The sequence below is a fragment of the Oncorhynchus tshawytscha genome, linkage group LG13 (assembly GCF_018296145.1).
Source record: "Oncorhynchus tshawytscha isolate Ot180627B linkage group LG13, Otsh_v2.0, whole genome shotgun sequence".
Classification (NCBI taxonomy): Eukaryota; Metazoa; Chordata; class Actinopteri; order Salmoniformes; family Salmonidae; genus Oncorhynchus; species Oncorhynchus tshawytscha.
In genome coordinates this window covers 42,608,059-42,629,412 of record NC_056441.1, presented here as the reverse complement: position 1 = coordinate 42,629,412, position 21,354 = coordinate 42,608,059, and the positions used below count along the sequence as shown (strand labels likewise).

Genomic DNA, 21,354 nt, shown 5'->3' with positions numbered 1-21,354 from the left:
CCCCCAGGTGGTGAGGGTAGGCAACAACATCTCCTCCCCGCTGATCCTCAACACTGGGGCCCCACAAGGGTGCGTTCTGAGCCCCCTCCTGTACTCCCTGTTCACCCACGACTGCGTGGCCATGCACGCCTCCAACTCAATCATCAAGTTTGCGGACGACACAACAGTGGTAGGCTTGATTACCAACAACGACGAGACGGCCTACAGGGAGGAGGTGAGGGCCCTCGGAGTGTGGTGTCAGGAAAATAACCTCACACTCAACGTCAACAAAACTAAGGAGATGATTGTGGACTTCAGGAAACAGCAGAGGGAACACCCCCATCCACATCGATGGAACAGTAGTGGAGAGGGTAGCAAGTTTTAAGTTCCTCGGCATACACATCACAGACAAACTGAATTGGTCCACTCACACAGACAGCATCGTGAGGAAGGCGCAGCAGCGCCTCTTCAACCTCAGGAGGCTGAAGAAATTCGGCTTGTCACCAAAAGCACTCACAAACTTCTACAGATGCACAATCGAGAGCATCCTGGCGGGCTGTATCACCGCCTGGTATGGCAACTGCACCGCCCTCAACCGTAAGGCTCTCCAGAGGGTAGTGAGGTCTGCACAACGCATCACCGGGGGCAAACTACCTGCCCTCCAGGACACCTACACCACCCGATGCTACAGGAAGGCCATAAAGATCATCAAGGACATCAACCACCCGAGCCACTGCCTGTTCACCCCGCTGTCATCCAGAAGGCGAGGTCAGTACAGGTGCATCAAAGCTGGGACCGAGAGACTGAAAAACAGCTTCTATCTCAAGGCCATCAGACTGTTAAACAGCCACCACTAACATTGAGTGGCTACTGCCAACACACTGTCAATGACACTGACTCTACTCCAGCCACTTTAATCATGGGAATTGATGGGAAATGATGTAAATATATCACTAGCCACTTTAAACAATGCTACCTTATATAATGTTACTTACCCTACATTGTTCATCTCATATGCATACGTTGATACTGTACTCTATATCATCGACTGCATCCTTATGTAATACATGTATCACTAGCCACTTTAACTATGCCACTTGGTTTACATACTTATCTCATATGTATATACTGTACTCGATATCATCTACTGTATCTTGCCTATGCTGCTCTGTACCATCACTCATTCATATATCCTTATGTACATATTCTTTATCCCCTTACACTGTGTATAAGACAGTAGTTTTTTTGGAATTGTTAGTTAGATTACTTGCTCGTTATTACTGCATTGTCGGAACTAGAAGCACAAGCATTTCGCTACACTCGCATTAACATCTGCTAACCATGTGTATGTGACAAATAAAATTTGATTTGATTTGATTGCAGAGGTCTTGAAAAAGAAGGGTCAACACTGCAAATATTGACTCTTTACATCAACTTCATGTAATTGTCAATAAAAGCCTTTGACACTTACGTATAAAATGCTTGTAATTATACTTCAGTATTGCATAGTAACATCTGACAAAAAATATCTAAAGACACTGAAGCAGCAAACTTTGTGGAAATTAATATTTGTGTCATTCTCAACACTTTGGCCATGACTATAAAAATAACACTTCAACTCGGAACACACAACTTGTCGATCTGGATGGGCTATTGCAGCAGAGGACCACACCGGATTCCACTCCCATCAGCTAAAACGTGGCTGCAGTGGGCACACGATCACCAACAACAAACAATTGAGGAGTGGAAAAACATTGCCTGGTCCGACGAATGCTGTTGGGTCATGCTGATGGCCGAGTCAGGATTTAGCGTAAACAGCATGAGTCCATGGACCCATCCTGCCTGGTCTCAACGGTACAGGCTGGTGGCGGTGGTGTACTGGTGTGGGGAAGATTTTCCTGGCACACTTTAAGTCCCTTGATACCAAGCAAGGAACATTTCCTACACCTTGTATCAGGCTGTTTTGGAGGCAAAGGTGGGTCCGACCCAGTACTAGACGGGTGTACAATATACACTCACTGGCCAGTTTATTATGTATTTGTGTTGATTCATTTATCTGCTATTATTTGATTTTGAGGACACTCTGTCTTGTTATTTTGTACATAATTGAGGCCAATACTGGGGGGGGGGTGTAGCATGTTGTTCTGTGTATGTGTTGGAGAGATGTTCTGTGTGGGAAGGAAGGGGGGTAAAAGGGGCATTATTGTCACGCCCTGGTCTTAGTATTTTGTGTTTTATATATTTATTTGGTCAGGCCAGGGTGTGACATGGGTTTATTTTGTGTTGTGTTTTTGTATTGGGGTTTTAGTAGGTTTGGGATTGTGGCTGAGTAGGGTTGTCTAGTATAGTCTATTGCTGCCTGAGGCGGTTCTCAATCAGAGTCAGGTGATTATCGTTGTCTCTGATTGGGAACCATATTTAGGTAGCCCAGGTTTCACTGTGTGTTTGTGGGTGATTGTTCATGTCTCTGTGTGTGTTAGCACAAGATAGACTGTTTAGGTTTTCACGTTACGTTTGTTGTTTTGTTCGTTTTTTCTTCATCATTAAATATGTATCTAACTTACCACACTGCATTTTGGTCCGACTCTCTTTCAACGGAAGAAAGCCGTAACAATTATGTTGTCATTTTTTAGGGGGAATGCTTGTGAAAATGTAAAAAATGTCAATAAATAAAGTAAATTGTTACAAATCATTTGGGGGAAAATGTTTAAGGGCAACAGCTGAATTTGTGGTGGCAGTTTTTGCTTTGATACGATTCCAATACATTATGATTATGTCTACCGGTACATTAGCGCAACACTAAAAGCCCTGACTCTTTATCCAAATTACCCCATGATAGCCTACTTATATGTAGGGTAACAACATAGATTTAAGTCTATTTAGCCATATGTTCCACCACACATTTTATTACATTGCATGAGGAGATGCATAAAGAGCATCAAGGAAGGTAGAAGTTTGTTGCGTAAAAACAAAGTCGCATATTCTATGTATGCTCCCAACAATTTAATGGATGACAATTGTTAACCTATTAAATTGTTGTCAGCAATTTCTGTCAGCCTATAAAGTGTCTGACGTTTACTATTCCTTTAGTCAGCACCTCTACCAACATTTCTAACAGTCAGCTGATGCTTTTAACTGGACTTTAAGGTAGAAGTTAGTTACCATAAGTGGGGTCCTCCTCCTCGCGGTCCTCCTCCCGCTCCCTCCTCTTGCGGTGGTGTTTGTGGCCTCTGCCGTGGTGCCTGCGTTTGCTCTCCCGGCCCAGCGGCACATGGACCCCGACATAGACTGCCCTGTGGCCTGAGACACACCACACCAAACCAGAGAGATTTACAGATTACCAGGCTCCATTTCCTGTGAATAACCTACTTAGACAGGAAAAAATACAATCACTTTTTTCACATTTGTTTATTTTCACTGTTTGTTGGATTCTTGCTATGAAATGCAAATGTCCTAGTTTTCTGTGCCAATAGATGTTTTGGGAGGATGAGTCATTCTACTTTGATTTGAGAGATACTCTGGGAGAGCTGATGAAAACAATACATAAGAAGGGGAGAAGGAAAAGGAAAAGATAAGAGAAAGACATGAGCCTAACAGATGGATATACAAAGAAAAAGAGAAAGGCAATAGAGAGAGGGATATATTGTTTGAGAGGAATGAAGAGAGACAAAAATACCAGAAACAAAACAGGGGAAAGGAGAGGGATAATGGATAGAGAGAGAGAGAGAATGGCAAACGAGAGAGAGAGAGAGAGAGAACATGTACAGTACATGTGGTAATGATGTTATTTGCTAGCTGCATTCTCCAGACGTGAGCCGCAATGACACTTCCTTTAAAACACTCTCCTGTCTCTGCCTCGTTCCCAGGAGAAGGACCACAGAGGATTGGTTTCAATAACAACTGGCTCGCTGCCAGCTCTGTTTCTAAAATAATTATAACTCAAATATCATCTGCTTCCTGGAAAAACCTTGCATCTCAGTTTGTTTATTTCGATTTTCCTACATAAATTGAAAGTAGTCATTAATTTCATGACATACACATTGACGTCTAATAAAAAGTTACTCATCATACTGTTTTGTATGACCATAGACAGTCTACTGACCATTTAGTACTCTCTTAGTCAACCATACCATGTACTTCACTGCAAGCTCCAATGAAACATGCAGCCTATTTCTGCTTGGGGAACTAGGCAGGTGATTGGTAGGCGTTCTCAGTACCCATTAGAGATAATCACAGGTCGTGTTTGAAATCCCCTGGAATGTACAGCTCAGAGAGAAAATGCTAGCTTTGTTACCTAGACGGGCCAGATAATCAGAGGCCAGATTTGCAGTTAATCATAGTCAGATAGGCAGAGAATGTTTGGGTTGTAAGGAGACACCACTGTGTCAGACACCACCGTGTCATATGTACAGTACTTTCATGTGATACGACCAGCTGGACTTGAATAAAGGCGTACACAACAGTTAAGCTCAATTACATTTGCCATATGTCAGTGGGCTCATGTTTGTCTGGATAATGAACATACCCCACACCCAGGTGAGGAGAGCCCGGATGGGGCTGGCTTTAATCTGCCAAGGCCCCCTGAGAAACAAAACCAGCAACACCTGTTCTTTCTATTCACAGCACGTATCTAGGCCTATAATGTGGACAGGAATCATCCACACAGAGACAGAAAAAAGGGCATCTAGACACAACAGTAATAAAGGCAGGTACACAAACTGGTACATTCACAGAGACTGACTGGAACCAGGGTTGAGTTCAATTTCAATTCAATGCAATTGACTGAATTGAGCCAATTCAACTAGCACACCATTTCTCCAACACATTGCACACAGGGATTAACATACAGGCATAGACATACACATAAGTACAGTAAGTTGGTAGGGCTGTATGGACCAGGGAAGAAGTCTAGACTAGACTTACTCTCCAGGTCTTCCGTCTCATAGTTGGTGTTGGTGGTGGAGCTGGTCTTCCCGAGGTCAATGATGGCCTCCTCGTCCAGACCCTAAGAGAGATGGAAAGAGATTTTAGGCCTTTAATGGACCAATAAACTGACAGTTGAAACCGCGACTGAGCCAGAGGCTTATAAAAATGACTTGACCACCAGACTGGTATCACAGCACCTTCAGCCATTAGTATAGGTACTACCGAAATTACCAACAAGATGGATGCTTGTCTGATATTCAAAGAACAACAGGAGCAACACCTTTTGGTGCCTTTGCAGAGAACAAGCTGCTTTGACACACAGCATTTGTGCTTGATTTGATTTCAGGAAGAAGAGTCTATTATTATGTATTGTCTTCGGGATTAGGCCTATTTGACAGTATTCCTGAGGCTGGGCTAGGAAATGTTAGCCTGATCCACCATCCTGACCTCTGCACTCTTGTTTTGCTTCTTTTAACAGAATCTGTGCAGCAAAACAGAATACCGTACGCTCGTGAGATCAGGATGGTTATACGAGGCTAGAGATTCCTATTTTTCCATCCTCTGAAGGAAAGGTAATGGTACTTTATCACAGGCGTGTTCCAGGAGATCTTTGTTGTGAGGTACACTAGGGCCCTCTGTCACGCCCTGGTCTTAGTATTTTGTGTTTTCTTTCTTTATTTTGGTCAGGCAAGGGTGTGAAATGGGTTTATTTTGTGGTGTGTTTGTGTATTGGGGTTTTTCGTAGGTTTTGGGATTGTGGCTTAGTGGGGTGTTCTAGCAAAGTCTATGGTTGCCTGAGGCGGTTCTCAATCAGAGGCAGGTGATTCTCGTTGTCTCTGATTGGGAACCATATTTATTTTGGCATTTTGGTCCGACTCTCTTTCGACGGAAGAAAACCATAACACCCTCAAATCCAAATCTGGACCTCGAAGCCAGTTCTACTGCTTAAAAAAGAAAATCCCCTCTATTCAGGGACTGATTTAGACCTGTGACAACAGGTGGGTATCATTAATTAATTGTCAGGTAGAACAGAAAACCAGCAAGCTCCGGAACTTATAGGGTAAGATTTGAATACCCCTACACTAGGGGGTTAGCCCTATATGTGACTTGTTCACAGAAGAGGCATTTGAACGTAATCCTTTTTTTCCTTACAGATTGTTTTTTTTGGCAGAAATGCCTTCTGGAACATATGAACTTTCATGTGCCTTAATAACAAACTTGTGTGCCATCTGTAAATACAAATAAAATTATGAGCCTAGTTGGTTTAGCCACGGAAAAAGAAAGGAACCTTCCCACTAGCCACGATTGGCTGAGATAAAGGGCTGGACATGCCGAGAGATGAGTTTGGATTGGTCTGCCATGTAGCACGTTTCCGTCTATAACATGAATTGCTCAGTATGTGTAGGTAATCCTTTCTAATGCATATTTTTGAAAGATATCACAAATAACTGCAAATGTGTTGCTAATGCTCTTCCACTTTCTGGAGGGCAGAGTTTTGAAATCAGTGAAATGTTCGGTGGAAGCAGAGTATGATAGCTAAGGAGAAGGATAAAATGTAGGTGTTTGATTGCAAGTATGTGGAGGGAGTCGAAAAGAGAACACACAAAAAGCTGTTGTATAAAACACCTGTCTCTGGATTACATCTTCAAACTAAGGGCAACCATGGCATCCGTGACAGAGTGGGAGAAGCGTTCATCCATGTATACGTGGAAGAGAGTCTAGCTAGCTACATTTTTAGATATTATACATTTCAAATTTTGTCAGAAAGTTGTTTTCATTGCAAGTTAAAGCGTACTGTTAGTTAGCTAACGTTAGCTGGCTGGCTTGCTAGCTAATGTTACATGTATGATCTGTGTAGTAATATTATTCATATCTCAGAGCCATTTGCATTGCGTGTTATAGCGTAATGTTAGCTAGCTAGCTAACATTGAACCTAGTTTGGTTAGCTTTAGCTACCTGTAGATTCATGCAGGATAGTAACGTTATGAGTTGGGATTATGGTTCATTGTTTAGCTAGTTAAGCTAACTACATGTTTAAACAAAAGACCCCACTATGCAAGTAACCATCTCACTGTACCGTTTACACCTTCTCTATCCTGTGCATATGACAAATAAACAGATTTTATTTGATATTGTGTGTTTAACAGAGGCGGTAATGTGAAGAACAACATGACACATGAAAGTCAAAACATGCACCAAAGTCAAATTAGGATATAAGGTTAGGCCAACGATACAGTGTCCAAATTCTAAGATTATCTGGTAGAATGCCTTGCTTTTATTTAATCACACTCACAACCAAGCTATATTCTGTCATTAACTTGTAAAGAAGTATCTTGTTGTGAGTTTATTTTCCTGTAATAATGAATACTTTGTCAGCTATATGATGTGGTCATTATTTGAACTGCCTAGCTAGCTAACAAGCTAAAAACTAACCAAAACATTGTTTAGAAAGTTGCTTGGTTGGTTTACTAGATACATTTTGAAAGAAATTGGTTTATTGGTGTTAAAATACACCACTTATGCTCTTTTGGACCACCAGACTGCTTTTGTGTTTGTACTTTTTCATAACGACAAGAACAAGTTTGATGTCAGACGACAATAAATGTTCATAATGTCAATGCGACAACTGTATACAGACATGTCGATAGAAGTAGTATAACCCAGTCTTTAGTCTTGAAACCAGTTGGTTGTTTAGTACACTTCCATACAACTGCAGTGTATGAGATTTTTTTTCTAGCTCTGAGCTTCAAATTTTGCTACAGTACATACAGTAGGACCGAATCCAGGTGGTGGGTCACATATCTGCTTTAATTATTCCTCACGGACCTGTACTGGAACAGTATTAGCATAAGGTCACATAAATCATTTTGGCCACAGTAAGTAAGTAGATGTATTCTTTTATCATAAATGTACTGATGCTGTGATGCAAAATGGCATCCCAGAAATGGGGTAATTTAATAAAAAAGTTTAGTTTCAAACATTGACACATTGAATTAGGCCTATCAACAGTCAGGGCATTGCACCATCATGCTTAAAGGACAATCTCTACTTTGGAATGTAAATGGCATATGTGATTTCACTTGGTTCTGAGAAACTTACCCGACCAGCGATAAACCTCCTCAGGCTCATTCGGCAGAATGTGGGCGTGCAGAAAACATGGACAAGAGCTCCAAAAACACTAAATAATCGTCCTTTTAAAAACTGCAAAACTATAATAGTGATGCAGATGTTGTACACATGAAATAGTGTAATTTCAGTATTTTATATTCTGTTTTGTTGGATTTGAGCAATACTTGTTAGTGCACAAGCAAATGCGTGCTTTCATCAAAAATAGAGATTTGGTAAAACATTTTTTTTTAAACGGTCCTTTAAAGCTTGCCCAAATTTGCAGCATCAGTCCTTAGATGGACTTTGAAATAATATTAACCGGCACTATCAGCAATGCTCAGCAACTGACTTTGAACTGTGGGAGTTGCACGCATCAGTACCTAGATGGGCTTTAAAATAATATAATATTAAACAGACTCAGCGATGTTGGTATGAGCAGCAGCGCAGATATTCAGATGAGCGCGATGCAACACTGCTCTCACACAGGCACACAGAGTATCTGCGCATGTGCAAGGGTGCGCTTCACGCAGCTACAACGTGATAGCTACAGAACCAAAACAGTGGAGTTAGCCTCATGCTCCAACGGTCTTGGTTGTTGCTGAATTCGACAAGATATTTCCGTTTACTTCATGCATTGCTGAGTCTACCTTTTAACCAGCACAATCAGCAGTGCTCAGCATCTGACTTTGAACTGTGGGAGTTACACCAATAATTTTGGGGCTTCAATAATGCAAGCTGCACTCTGTATGGCCTCGCTTGCTGGCAGTCCAGTGGAACAGGGGAGGTTCTGCCTGCCTGGCATTGCAGTGGAACAGGAGGTTATGTTTGGCTGGTGGGCTTGCAGTCCAGTGAAACAGGGGAGGTTCTGCCTGGCTGGCTGGCAGTGCAGTAGAACAGGGGAGGTTCTGCCTGGCTGGCAGTCCAGGTAAAAGCAGATTTATGCTTGATCAGGCAATGAGGTCCGGAGGCTCCGTACGGATGTTGTGATGCAATTGCAACGCCTCTGGAGGCTTGCGGAGAACAAATCAAGCCTCAAATCAATGCATCGCCGTGTGCCTCCCAAATGTTTTAACAACGCGGAGGGCTCCCTATAGCTCTGCATTCACATGATTGGGTAGGTAGGGGTGCACATCCTGTATAAACACAAACTCACTTCCTTGACACCTTCTTTCATAACAGCTCTGCGAAGCGCAAGTATGAATGTGCTCACTTCTGCAGAGGCCGCATCGCAGTAAATGATGTACGGACAGTACTCTTTCGAGATTGACCATAAATTGGCTTTAAACAAGGGAGGTTCTGCCTGGCTGGCAGTGCAGTGGAACAGGGGAGGTTCTGCCTGGCAGGCAATGCAGTGAAACATGGGAGATTCTGGCTGGCAGAAGAACAGGGGAGGTTCTGCCTGGCTGGCAGTGCAGTCAGACAGGAAGAGGAAAAAACACTTTTTATTAGTGATAGACACTCAGCCCTGACAAGCAGGGCAGAAACACACAATGGGCCTAGTCTACTAATTACACTTGATATGTCACCAGAATCCAACCAAATGTAATAAGAGATCATCACTCTGCTTCCTCACAATATTTCCCACTGTTTCATATGGCCCCCTGACGATGACAGACAGGTCTCTCAACTCTCCAGCAACCACCACAGTGTCTATTTCAGCCCCACATGAGGTATTGTGACTGGGAGAGGAGACTCTTTTTGACCTGCCTGTGCCTCCTTATAGGGCTGGGCGATATGGCCAAAATATCATATCACAGTATTTATCTAATTTCTGACGGTATTTTATGTTATTTTATGTTTTGGAATAATAAATTGACTTATGAGTAGGGGCATGACCCTAGGGTGGCAACACATACATTGTAATTGATTTGGGTTTTCTCAATTTTTATTGGATTATACTGTTCAAATAAACTTCAACCATAAATCTTTTTCTGCATTTTCATCAATTTCTGCATTTTCTGCACTCATTTGAGATCATTTCCACACTGCCGTGTATGGGTGCACGATATTGGCAGAAAAACTAGGCATTCTTTTTATGATGCAATTGCGATTTGATTTAGATCAAAACACTTGGGTAAACTGTTGGAATCATGGAAATAATAATAATAATTATTATAATGCCAGGGTTATTGTTACAGGGTAGGAACCAAAGTGTTGGTCAGTATTTTCTAGGGGACCTACATAGCTGACTCAGTACACTTAGCCAGCTAAGTAGCGATTAGCATTAGTGGCTAATATGATTTAGTAACAACTTGCTAAGAAAAGACAAACTAGCTGTTTGCTAACGTTGATTTGATTTGCAGATGTAGGAAACAAACTAAGTGTTATTATAGAATGCTTGTGGATTTATATTAAGACGTAAAGTGGAAACAGCATTGTTGTTATCAACATTGTTGCATGTGCTGCATTGACCATGCAGACTGAACGAAAGTGTCTCGTGGTCAAGGAACAACAAATGTGCTGGAGTGACAGGGGGGGGCTAGGTCTTGTGAGGTAAGCAGGATGGAGAGAGACTGCTAGTGCAATTCCCTAGTGTTTTGGCTTTTATTTCTGTAAAACCAGGAGTGCTGTCCAGATATACCGTATTTTACCCTAATACCGGTATTGATGCAAGGATTGGTTTGGGTTTTTACTTTACCTTCTAGGATCATATCACCTCTACCTTACCTGCCACCCTAGACCCACTTCAATTCGCTTACTGCCCCAATAGATCCACAGACGATGCAATCGCCATCTATAAGAAGGCTGTTTATTGACTACTATTCAACACCATAGTACCCTCCAAGCTCATCATTAAGCTGGAGGCCATTGGTCTGAACCTCGCCCTGTGCCACTGGGTCCTGGACTTCCTGACAGGCCGCCCTCAGTTGGTGAAGATAGGAAACATCACCTCCACTCCGCTGATCCTCAACACTGGGGCCCCACAATGGTGTGTGCTCAGCCCCCTCCTGTACTCCCTGTTCACCCATGACTGCGTGACCAAGCACGCCTCCAGCTCAATCATCAAGTTTGCAGGCGACACAACAGTAGTAGGCTTGATTGCCAACGATAATGAGACAGCCTACAGCAGGGATACAAACTGGTGAGGGCCCAAAAAGGTGACACAATTCCTGCTAGGGGGAAATTCAGGTTTTAACTAATTAAACAAAGAATATGATCTACATGATCAGTCGCTGTGTAAAATAAAAAGTGGTTCATGTGAACCTAGCTCATAGCAAAAAAATGTTATTTGTTGCCTAGACTTTACTGCGAATGACACTCAAGTCTTGAGAAAAAACAATACACTAATATTGCAGTTAGCCATGACAGCCTTTATAATATTATAATAGAATGCTTTTGACCACACATCCAAATATTGCACTTGGGGAAAAAAACATCATAAAGTAGAAATAGATTGCCTGTTAGTTTCATTCTTTTTTTACCGTATTATAGTGGCCACTATAGTAGACAGCGATCAAGTGCACAAGGCTACATGTATGCAAAAACAGTTCACTGAGTACAAAATTAAATACCCCCCCCCACTCACACGTGTTACTGTCACATTCAACACAACAAAAGCAGTATCTTTGGGCTACATATTATTACACTGTACATGTGCCTATGGACAACGGTTCTACAATGTGCCAGTAGAGCATGATACCCTTTGTTGGCATAACTGATCTCTCTCAGGCAGAGTACACCTGGCATAACCCTTTTTATCCACTGTATTGAAAAAGTGAGAAAGAGGGAAAGTGTGTGGTGTTTCTTTCACCTTTATAGTGGCTTCCAGCTTAAGCCAGGCCCAGCTCCAGCTACACTTGTTTAACAAGCAACGTCTCATTTTCACCTAATTCTCTTATTCTGAAAATTAATCACATACTGTAAAGAGAAAACATTAGTTCACAGATCACTTTAGTAGTTAGCTAGTTAACGTGTCACACAGATTGTCGGTGTCCAGTAAGCAACTAACACGTTATAACTTGAGGAATGGCAAGGAGTCGTATACCAGTTAATACTATAGCGAATTGGTTTGGTTACTAACGTTAGCTCATCTGATATTGTAACGTTAAGTACCTAATGTTAGCTGTCTGACATTATTAGCCAGCAAAGTTTCACATCATGAATTCAAATATTTTATCAGTTAAGTTGGCAAATGTTGCTAAACATTTCTCTGGCTATCTAACGGAGAAATCGATCCAGCTAGCAAGATAACGTTACTTAATAATGTTAACAATAATTGTTCCACCACACTTTCTCCCTCACCTCAAACTTTACAAATACCAGTTGTTTTCGGTTACAGCTCATGAAGTATGCTTCATCACCGTCTCACCTACCTCTTAGCTATCGTTAGGGGACGTGCTGTTGTAAGTTAACTGGTAAATTGCCTTTCCACTCTCCCTTCTCACCTACCTCTTAGCTATCGTTCAGGGGACGGGCTGTTGTAAGTCAAATGGTAAACTTCCTCTCCCTTCTCACCGACCTCTTAGCTATCGTTCAGGGGACGGGCTGTTGTAAGTCAAATGGTAAACTTCCTCTCCCTTCTCACCTACCTCTTAGCTATCGTTCAGGGGACGGGCTGTTGTAAGTTAACTGGTAAATTGCCTTTCCACTCTCCCTTCTCACCTACCTCTTAGCTATCGTTCAGGGGACGGGCTGTTGTAAGTCAAATGGTAAACTTCCTCTCCCTTCTCACCTACCTCTTAGCTATCGTTCAGGGGACGGGCTGTTGTAAGTTAACTGGTAAACTGCCTTTCCACTCTCCCTTCTCACCTATCTCTTAGCTATCGTTCAGGGGACGAGCTGTTGTAAGTTAACTGGTAAACTGCCTTTCCACTCTCACTGCCCTCCAGGACACCTACAGCACCTGATGTCACAGGAAGGCCAAAAAGATCACCAAGAACATCAACCACCTGAGCCACTGCCTGTTCACCCCACTTTCATCCAGAAGGCGAGGTCAGTACAGGTGCATCAAAGCTGGGATCGGGAGACTGAAAAACAGCTTTTATCTCAAGGCGATCAGACTATTAAATAGCCATCACTTGCACATTAGAGGCTGCTGCCTACAGGCATAGACTAGAAATCACTGGCCACTTTAAGGAAAGGAACACTAGTCACTGTAATGTTTACATATCTGGCATTACTCATCTCATATGTATATACTGTATTCTATACTATTCTACGGTATCTTAGTCACTTAATAATGTTTACATATCTTGCATTACTCAACGCATATGTATATAGTGTATTCTATACTATTCTGCTGTATTTTAGTCCGTTCCGCACTGACATCGCTCGTCCATATGTATATAGTCTTAATTCATTCCTACTTAGATTTGTGTGTATTGGGTATATGTTGTGTAATTTGTTAGATATTACTTGTTAGATATTACTGCACTGTCGGAGCTAGAAGGTAGCATTTCGCTACACCTGCAATAACATATGCTAATCACGTGTATGTGACCAATAACATTTGATTTGATATATTTCGATATTTGGTTTGTTAAATGTGATACGCCAATCCGTTTTTTATAGTTTACTCCACTACTTGGGTCATCCCTCTCCTTCTCTCTCACCAATCCCTGCCTCCTGTCACTCAAGGAGAGCACTTGTTTGTGCCCGACCACAAGATCATTTACCGATAGTTCAGTGAGTTACTGTATTTTCTTTGGTTCACTCTTTGGTCTGCATGGTCAATGCAGCAGATGTAACAATATATTGATGACAATGATGCTGCTTTCAGCATTCTTAATATACATCCACAAGCGTTCTATAATTACACTTTTCATTTGTGTATCTTATTGTCTGCAAACAGCTATTTTGTATTTTCTTAGCAACTTGTGTTAGCTTACAAATTGTGTTAGCCACTTATGCTATTCGCTAGTTAGCTAGCTAATAATTGTACTAATTCAGAGCAAACATAGCTAGCTAATACAGCCTGATACCAGTGCTGGTGTAGGCCTAAATGCGCAACAGTATCTTCTAAATCAGAGAGGAATAGGCGAAGCATCAATATGTTAGCTACATGAAGTAAAAGAAAACATTAACTGTAGCCAAAGATTATAGGGTCCCACTCCTCTGGGAAACACTGACCAACACTTTGGTTCCTACCCTGTAACAATAACACCTCCAAAGAGATCCCATTAGTATTCTAATTCCTAATTCTATAAACGCCTCCCCGGCCCAATATTACTTTCTAACTATAGAATTTGAATAATCATTCTATTTCCATGACTCCAACAGTTCAACAGTTCTCCAACAGTTTTTATCTAAATTGCAATTGGAATAAATGGTTAAAAAAATAAGGGAATTGTTTTTGCCCATATCATGCAGCCCTACGTGGCAGTGTGGAAATGATCTCAAATCAGACACACTTTTGGTTGAAGATTTATTGAACAGTATTAAACAATCAGAATGGAGAAACCCCCATTGAAATAACTTATCATTTAAGTGTTGCCACCCTAGGGTCATAAACAGCTCAAAGAAAATGTATATTCAGGTATTGTCAAATACCGTCAGAAATTTGAAACATATTTTGAAAAGGATAGTTTATTTGAGGGCTTCAAATGCAACAGCTCCTCCATTGGAGGAGGCATTGAGATATCCCACTAAACACAGATAAGTACTGCTGCTAAGCAGCAGAGAGAGCTGATTCAATAGGTGAGGATGTTAAACACACAGTGGGAGGATAGGAACATGATATGCACAGCGCACATCTCTCTGGCATTGGGGTCTCATTTGCTCCGACCGCTCTCTCTTCACTGAACCATGCAAGCCCCTCTTGAACTGAGCCTCCAATCTCATGAGCTACTACATGGAGTACCAGTCAAATGTTTGCACACACCTACTCATTCCACGGTTTTTCATAATTTTTTACTAGTTCCTACATTGTAGAATAATAGTGAAGACATCACAACTATGAAATAACACATATAGAATCATGTAGTAACCAATAAAGTGTTAAACAAATCAAAATATATCTGACATTCTTCAACGTAGCCACCCTTTGCCTTGATGACAGCTTTGCACACTCAGAGGTGAGCCAAGAAGGTGAGAGGTGAGCCAAGAAATAAAGAAAGGGGTTTGATAGTGGGATAGGAGTGCTGGACTGATGATGCTGGACTTGGCTCAGTGGACTGCATTGCTACTGTTGTTGACTGTTTATTGTGATGGATACAAGGCATAAAATAGTCCAAGGCTATACTAAGCCAATGTTTACACCTGAGAAATTATGATTATTCCAGGTTCATTACCACTTCAAAGCCTCTTAAAATAGGTCTAGTGCCTGCGGAAATCTGTTAGCATGCATGTGAAGCTGTTTATTGTATGTGTGTCAGGCAGCGTGTGTTTGGTATGCATTTCATTTGTTGAGTCCATGGTGTGGGTAAGTTAAGCACACGTGTTCAGAATCAGAGCTGGTTTATTCCGCTCATCACAATTTCAAAACACATTATGCAACCTGCTGCAACCTACTCCGGTCCAAAATAACCCCCCTGGGAGCTGGTTGGTCATGCCCAGTTACCCACAGAACACAGCTGCAGATGAGGGGGGGGGGTGACAGCAAGATCCTGACTGTCCCTACCAGAGAGAGAGAGGAGGGGGACTATAAATGGGGGCTCCCGACCCAGGAACCATAACGTCACCTGGAGTGTGAGAGCAGCAGAATGGGGGGCATGCATAGAGTCTAATTTGGGATAAACCGTTCCCAACTCTGTTCATTCAAGGCCAGGGGGTAACAAGGGGTGGGGGCGAAGCTGGCAGACAACCTCCCTAGCAATAACAAAGTCATCTCATCCTCTACCCCATAGCTAGCCCATGTGCCCTAAGCGCACCCAGACCCCTCTGCTTCTGACACCTTCGAAGATCACACCATAGTTTACATAATATCATGCAAAACCTCTCACAGACATCAGGGATCACTCTAGAGTTCACCAGCCAAGCATAAAAGGTGATAGACCTATCTATTGAACCCAAAAGACTGGATCCCCGTAGAGAACTGTAGACAAATATGATTTTTGGGGGACTAGGGACATCCTGCAGTCTAAAAACAGCATGACTTAACATTCGAATACTCTATGATGTGTATGTTCTCAAGGCAGTGACACACAAGAAGCATGGGATCTAAAGCTGTCAATGTCAACAGCAGCGCGTATTACAGTATAACCATGTAACTGACGGTTACGGATGAAGAATGCCATGACAACTAAAGACGGGCCAGGGGGGGCATTTGTGCAGTTGAGTCGGTTTCTACGGTAACATGCTCTTAACAACGTGATGATTTGTTGCTCCTTGCTGAAACAAGAAACTAGCAAAGGACACTTTGGTTGCCTAGGCAATGCCCCCCACAATGCAGCAGCAGCACACACAGAAATAGAATGAATAGACCTGGCTTGGAACCTTTAACCCTGGCAATTTGACTGGTAAATAGATTGAATAGACCTGGCTTGGAACCTCTAACCCTGGCAATTTGACTGGTAAATAGAATGAATAGACCTGGCTTGGAACCTCTAACCCTGGCAATTTGACTGGTATATAGAATGAATAGACCTGGCTTGGAACCTCTAACCCTGGCAATTTGACTGGTAAATAGAATGAATATACCTGGCTTGGAACCTCTAACCCTGGCAATTTGACTGGTAAATAGAATGAATATACCTGGCTTGGAACCTCTAACCCTGGCAATTTGACTGGTAAATAGAATGAATAGACCTGGCTTGGAACCTCTAACCCTGGCAATTTGACAGGTAAATAGAATGAATAGACCTGGCTTGGAACCTCTAACCCTGGCAATTTGACTGGTAAATAGAATGAATAGACCTGGCTTGGAACTTCTAACCCTGGCAATTTGACAGGTAAATAGAATGAATAGACCTGGCTTGGAACCTCTAACCCTGGCAATTTGACTGGTAAATAGAATGAATAGACCTGGCTTGGAACCTCTAACCCTGGCAATTTGACAGGTAAATAGAATGAATAGACCTGGCTTGGAACCTCTAACCCTGGCAATTTGACTGGTAAATAGAATGAATAGACCTGGCTTGGAACCTCTAACCCTGGCAATTTGACTGGTAAATAGAATGAATAGACCTGGCTTGGAACCTCTAACCCTGGCAATTTGACTGGTAAATAGAATGAATAGACCTGGCTTGGAACCTCTAACCCTGGCAATTTGACTGGTAAATAGAATGAATAGACCTGGCTTGGACCCTCTAACCCTGGCAATTTGACTGGTAAATAGAATGAATATACCTGGCTTGGAACCTCTAACCCTGGCAATTTGACTGGTAAATAGAATGAATATACCTGGCTTGGAACCTCTAACCCTGGCAATTTGACTGGTAAACTCATAGGTACACTCACATTGGCCCTCTGGTATTGTGACTTGGTAACACAATACTTGGTAACACTTTACTTGACACCCAGTGTCATAACACATTCTGACACGTCATAACCGTGCCATAATATGTTATAACACCTGACATAACCTGTCATAACACTGTCATGAACCAAATATTTACACTTTTGTGACATATATTGCATTATTTTATGGCTAGTTATGACACCTACATAAGAGTGTCAAAACCCACATTTATTCAAATTAGTTTTTCCCTGCCAAGAAGTTTGCTTTAGTTTTAAAGTTGGTTTCTTAAATCCTTTTTTGTTGTTTTTAAAGTCATGTTTTTTTTATTATCATATTTTAAATAACTTTATGACACGGTCCTGAAGCATTATGACCATCCCGTGTCACTGTAATTGGTCTAAGACAATAATGCTTCTTGACAGTGTCAAAGTGTATGACCATCATAATCATACAAGCCAGATAGGCCTATCACATACATGCCCTTATATCAGTCATCAGTCAAAAAGAGGGTGTCTTGGCCTGCTCCTAAAATCTGCTCCTAAATCTGCAACCGAGCATTGGGGTAGCTGCATGCTTATCATCAATGTGTGTGTAATTTCAATGATAATTTAATATGGTGAATTTTAAAAAAAAGGTGATATAAACATAGCCTACATGTCAACAGGCTATGTTGTAATGCAATGGTTCCCAACAAGGGGTAATTGGCCCATCCACAGGGGGTACTTGAAAAGACTCATGAGACCATGGGCCTACTGGTAAAATTCACATGAGGTACTTCAGGGGTACTCCAGGCAGAGCAAAATATACTTGGTGGTACATTAAGAAGCTTGGGAACCACTGGTGTAATGGAATGTTTTGCCCTGTGGTAGGTTTTGTGTGTTTTGACACTCTTATGTAGGTGTCATAACCAGTCATAAAATATTGCAATATATACTATATACAGTGTCTTCGGAAAGTATTCAGAGCCCTTTACGTTTTCCAAATTTTATTACCTTAGTCATATTCTAAAATGTATTAAATAAAAAACAATCGCTAACTAGCTAATACACGTGCTGAGTCAGAGCAAACGTAACTAGCTATACAGCCTGATAATACCAGTGATGGTGTAGACCTACATTTGTGCAACAGTTTCTTCTAAATCAAAGAGGAATACTCAAAGCAAGAATATGTCAGCTGTTTGAAGTAGCTAAGAAGAAACATTCAATGTAGCCAAAGGATGCGGTCCAAACACTTAAAAGACACCCTATCTCCTCATCCCTTAAATTAAGTGGACATTTCTGATGACGTATCATGACGCCTGACGAGTATACACTTGCAGGGAAAGGGGCAAGGGAGGAAGAAATTATTTTTAAATGGACCACCCTTGGCCGGAAATTCGTCACTCGTTCATCCCGCGATGATTGTGGGTGCTTTACAGTGGGGCAAAAAAGTATTTAGTCAGCCACCAATTGTGCAAGTTCTCCCTCTTAAAAAGATGAGAGGCCTGTAATTTATCATAGGTACACTTCAACTATGACAGACAAAATGAGGGGGAAAAAATCCAGAAAATCACATTGTAGGATTTTTTATGAATTTATTTGCAAATTATTCCTGATTCTAACTGGATTATATTTGATAAGCTGCCCTCTGTGTTCTGTTAGACAATAAACTCTTTATCCACATTATAGCAGGGGGTGTAAAAACATAACACATACGTTTTTCCAGCAGTAGACTATGATCAATAATGTCAAAAGCTGCACTGAAGTCTAAAAAGACAGCCTCCACAACCATGATATTGAAATGAGATGTTCGATGAGCAGGTGTCCACATACCTTTGGTCATGTAGTGTATGTCACAACAGTTCTAAATATATGTGCTACGACAAGTTATGTCAGCTGTTATGATATATTTTGACATGGTTATGACCGTGTCATAACGTGTTATGATGCTGGGTGTCAAGTAAAGTATTGCCCAATAATTTTGTAAGACACATTTCAGTTGAATGCATTCAGTACAATCGACTAGGTATCCCCCTTTCCCTTTCCATGGTAATGTAGAATGTTAATTCAAATGATATTAACTGATGTGGCTCATGCAATGGAATGTATTTTTTGTAATGTCAGTTGAGTTTAATCAACAAATCAGAGCAAATATCGATGGGTACACTTCCTGCTTTGCTTCTATGGGTACACCCGCAATGGCTGCCAGTCCACATGGCCAGTCCGCCATGTCATTATTGACTTGAATGGGGACTATTCGTTCTATTTCTATGGCAGCACATGGCAGCAAATGCAGTTATGAGCTAAGGAGATGAGAAAATGTGAGTCCCCCAAAAATTCATTTGGCTGTCCAATTACCGTAATCCAAAATTCCATGACCATCACAACTCTGTGTGTGTGTGTGTGAAGGGTCAGTTACTGTATAGCCTATCTGTTAAAATGGGGACTTCCATTTTCAATTAAATTCACTGTGCATTCGACCCTGGTTCTTGTCACTGTGAATGTTATCAGTGTGGGTGACTCTGGTTTAGTGTAGGAGTGATTTCAGACCCAGCCAGGTTACCTCTATTCCAGGATGTCGTTACTGGGCCTCGTTCCAGGCAGGGGAGGTGACATAAGTGAGGAGTTGCATAGCTCTATAGACACGCCAGTCCCCTGAGTTGTATCTCCACTGTCACACACAGGCCAAACGCAATACCAGAGGCAGCAGAAAATAGCATGCCCCCACCCCCAGAAAATAGGCTAAAGCATAGGCTACACAGAAATGGAAACCATTTCCACTCCTCTCTAAAAACACATTTTCCTCTCCTTGTATGTACAACCTAGTAACCACAGGTGTCTACATATTCTCCCTTCCCTGTCATTCTCCTCTTATCTAGGCTATTTCAATACCCTATCATTTATTATTTCTCTCAGTGTGACTGACATCAACTTCCATTCAATGGATAAACAAACATCCTATTCATAATCTATCAATTTTTATCAAAGGAGCATGCTCTGTTTTGTTTTGCTTCTAGTCCACTTCCACATTTTCCTCCTCTGCTCCTCTCTCACGCTCCTCCTTCTCCCTCCCTTCTCTCTCTCTCTCCTGGTCTCTCTTTAATGCAGCCATATCTTGTTCCTGTCTCATTTTCTCCCATTCCAGCTAGTGCAGGGCGAGAATGACCATTTCCTTTCTAAGAGACATGCAGGGACTCTCCCCTTTACCACATTATTGCCCTCTCTCTTCCCCTTTGAGATACATCCTATAGAACGCCCTCTATTCTATTCTGCAACCACGACCACTATTCTACGGTACAGCTAGACAATGTCAGAGATGGAGAAGACACACACACACACACACACACAAAAACACTCATGTTATCAGAGCAGAGCAGACCTACCGTCAGCACATGCTCCCCTTCACAGTTCCCCGCCATCTGGGCTAAAACATCAGTGGCAGCTGTGGCGTTAGCTGGCTTCTTCTCTCTTATCTCCCGTGTGTGTGTTTCTGTGAGCGTGTATGTGGACTTGTGTGTGTCTGAGCTCCAACTGAAACACTGGAATACTGGGCTGCTCTTGCCGGCTCGTCTGTGATTATACGGAGTGAGAGAGCAGAGCACTGCCTGCCTTAAAACAGACCTGCTCCTCTCCGACAACCCGCTCCTTTCTCAGCAGCCAATCCCCCGCAACCATGAATATTTAATTTGCCCAGCCAAAAGCACACGCAGGCGGGCATACACACAGAGAGGACATACACAGAGGACACACACACACACATACTCTCCTCTCCCCCCCCCCTCCACACACACACACACCCACAGTGGCATTCAGGGCAAACACCCACACGCACACACATTTCCCAGAGGGCGATGAGAATTGAAAAGGACAGACAGAGATGTGTTCATTACGTGTCTCTGCCTCCATTGATTCTGCTACATTCGTGACCTTTATCACAGTCTCAAGGTCATGTACACATCTTTCAGCACCTTCTAATTCCATGGAGACTCATGACTCATGCGCTCAGAATACCACGTCCACAAACAG

At 42.1% G+C, this 21,354-nt stretch overlaps 1 protein-coding gene across 5 annotated transcripts in view; it reads right to left on the bottom strand.

Annotated features, from left to right (window-relative positions):
- LOC112266658 (sodium bicarbonate cotransporter 3-like) overlaps positions 1-20,993 on the bottom strand; it is a 66,111-nt gene extending 45,118 nt beyond the window's left edge. The window contains exons 1-3 of one of the 5 annotated variants that reach the window (XM_042295747.1): positions 20,712-20,993; positions 4,903-4,984; positions 3,142-3,279 (exon numbers count right to left, since the gene is read on the bottom strand). In XM_042295747.1, the coding sequence (XP_042151681.1) occupies positions 3,142-3,279; positions 4,903-4,984; positions 20,712-20,747 (256 nt within the window). In that variant the 5' untranslated portion in view covers positions 20,748-20,993. The remainder of the gene's footprint in view (positions 1-3,141; positions 3,280-4,902; positions 4,985-20,711) is intronic. The other 4 variants (XM_042295746.1, XM_024444339.2, XM_042295745.1 and 1 more) reach the window with 4 other exon arrangements.
- Positions 20,994-21,354: the final 361 nt, after the last annotated feature.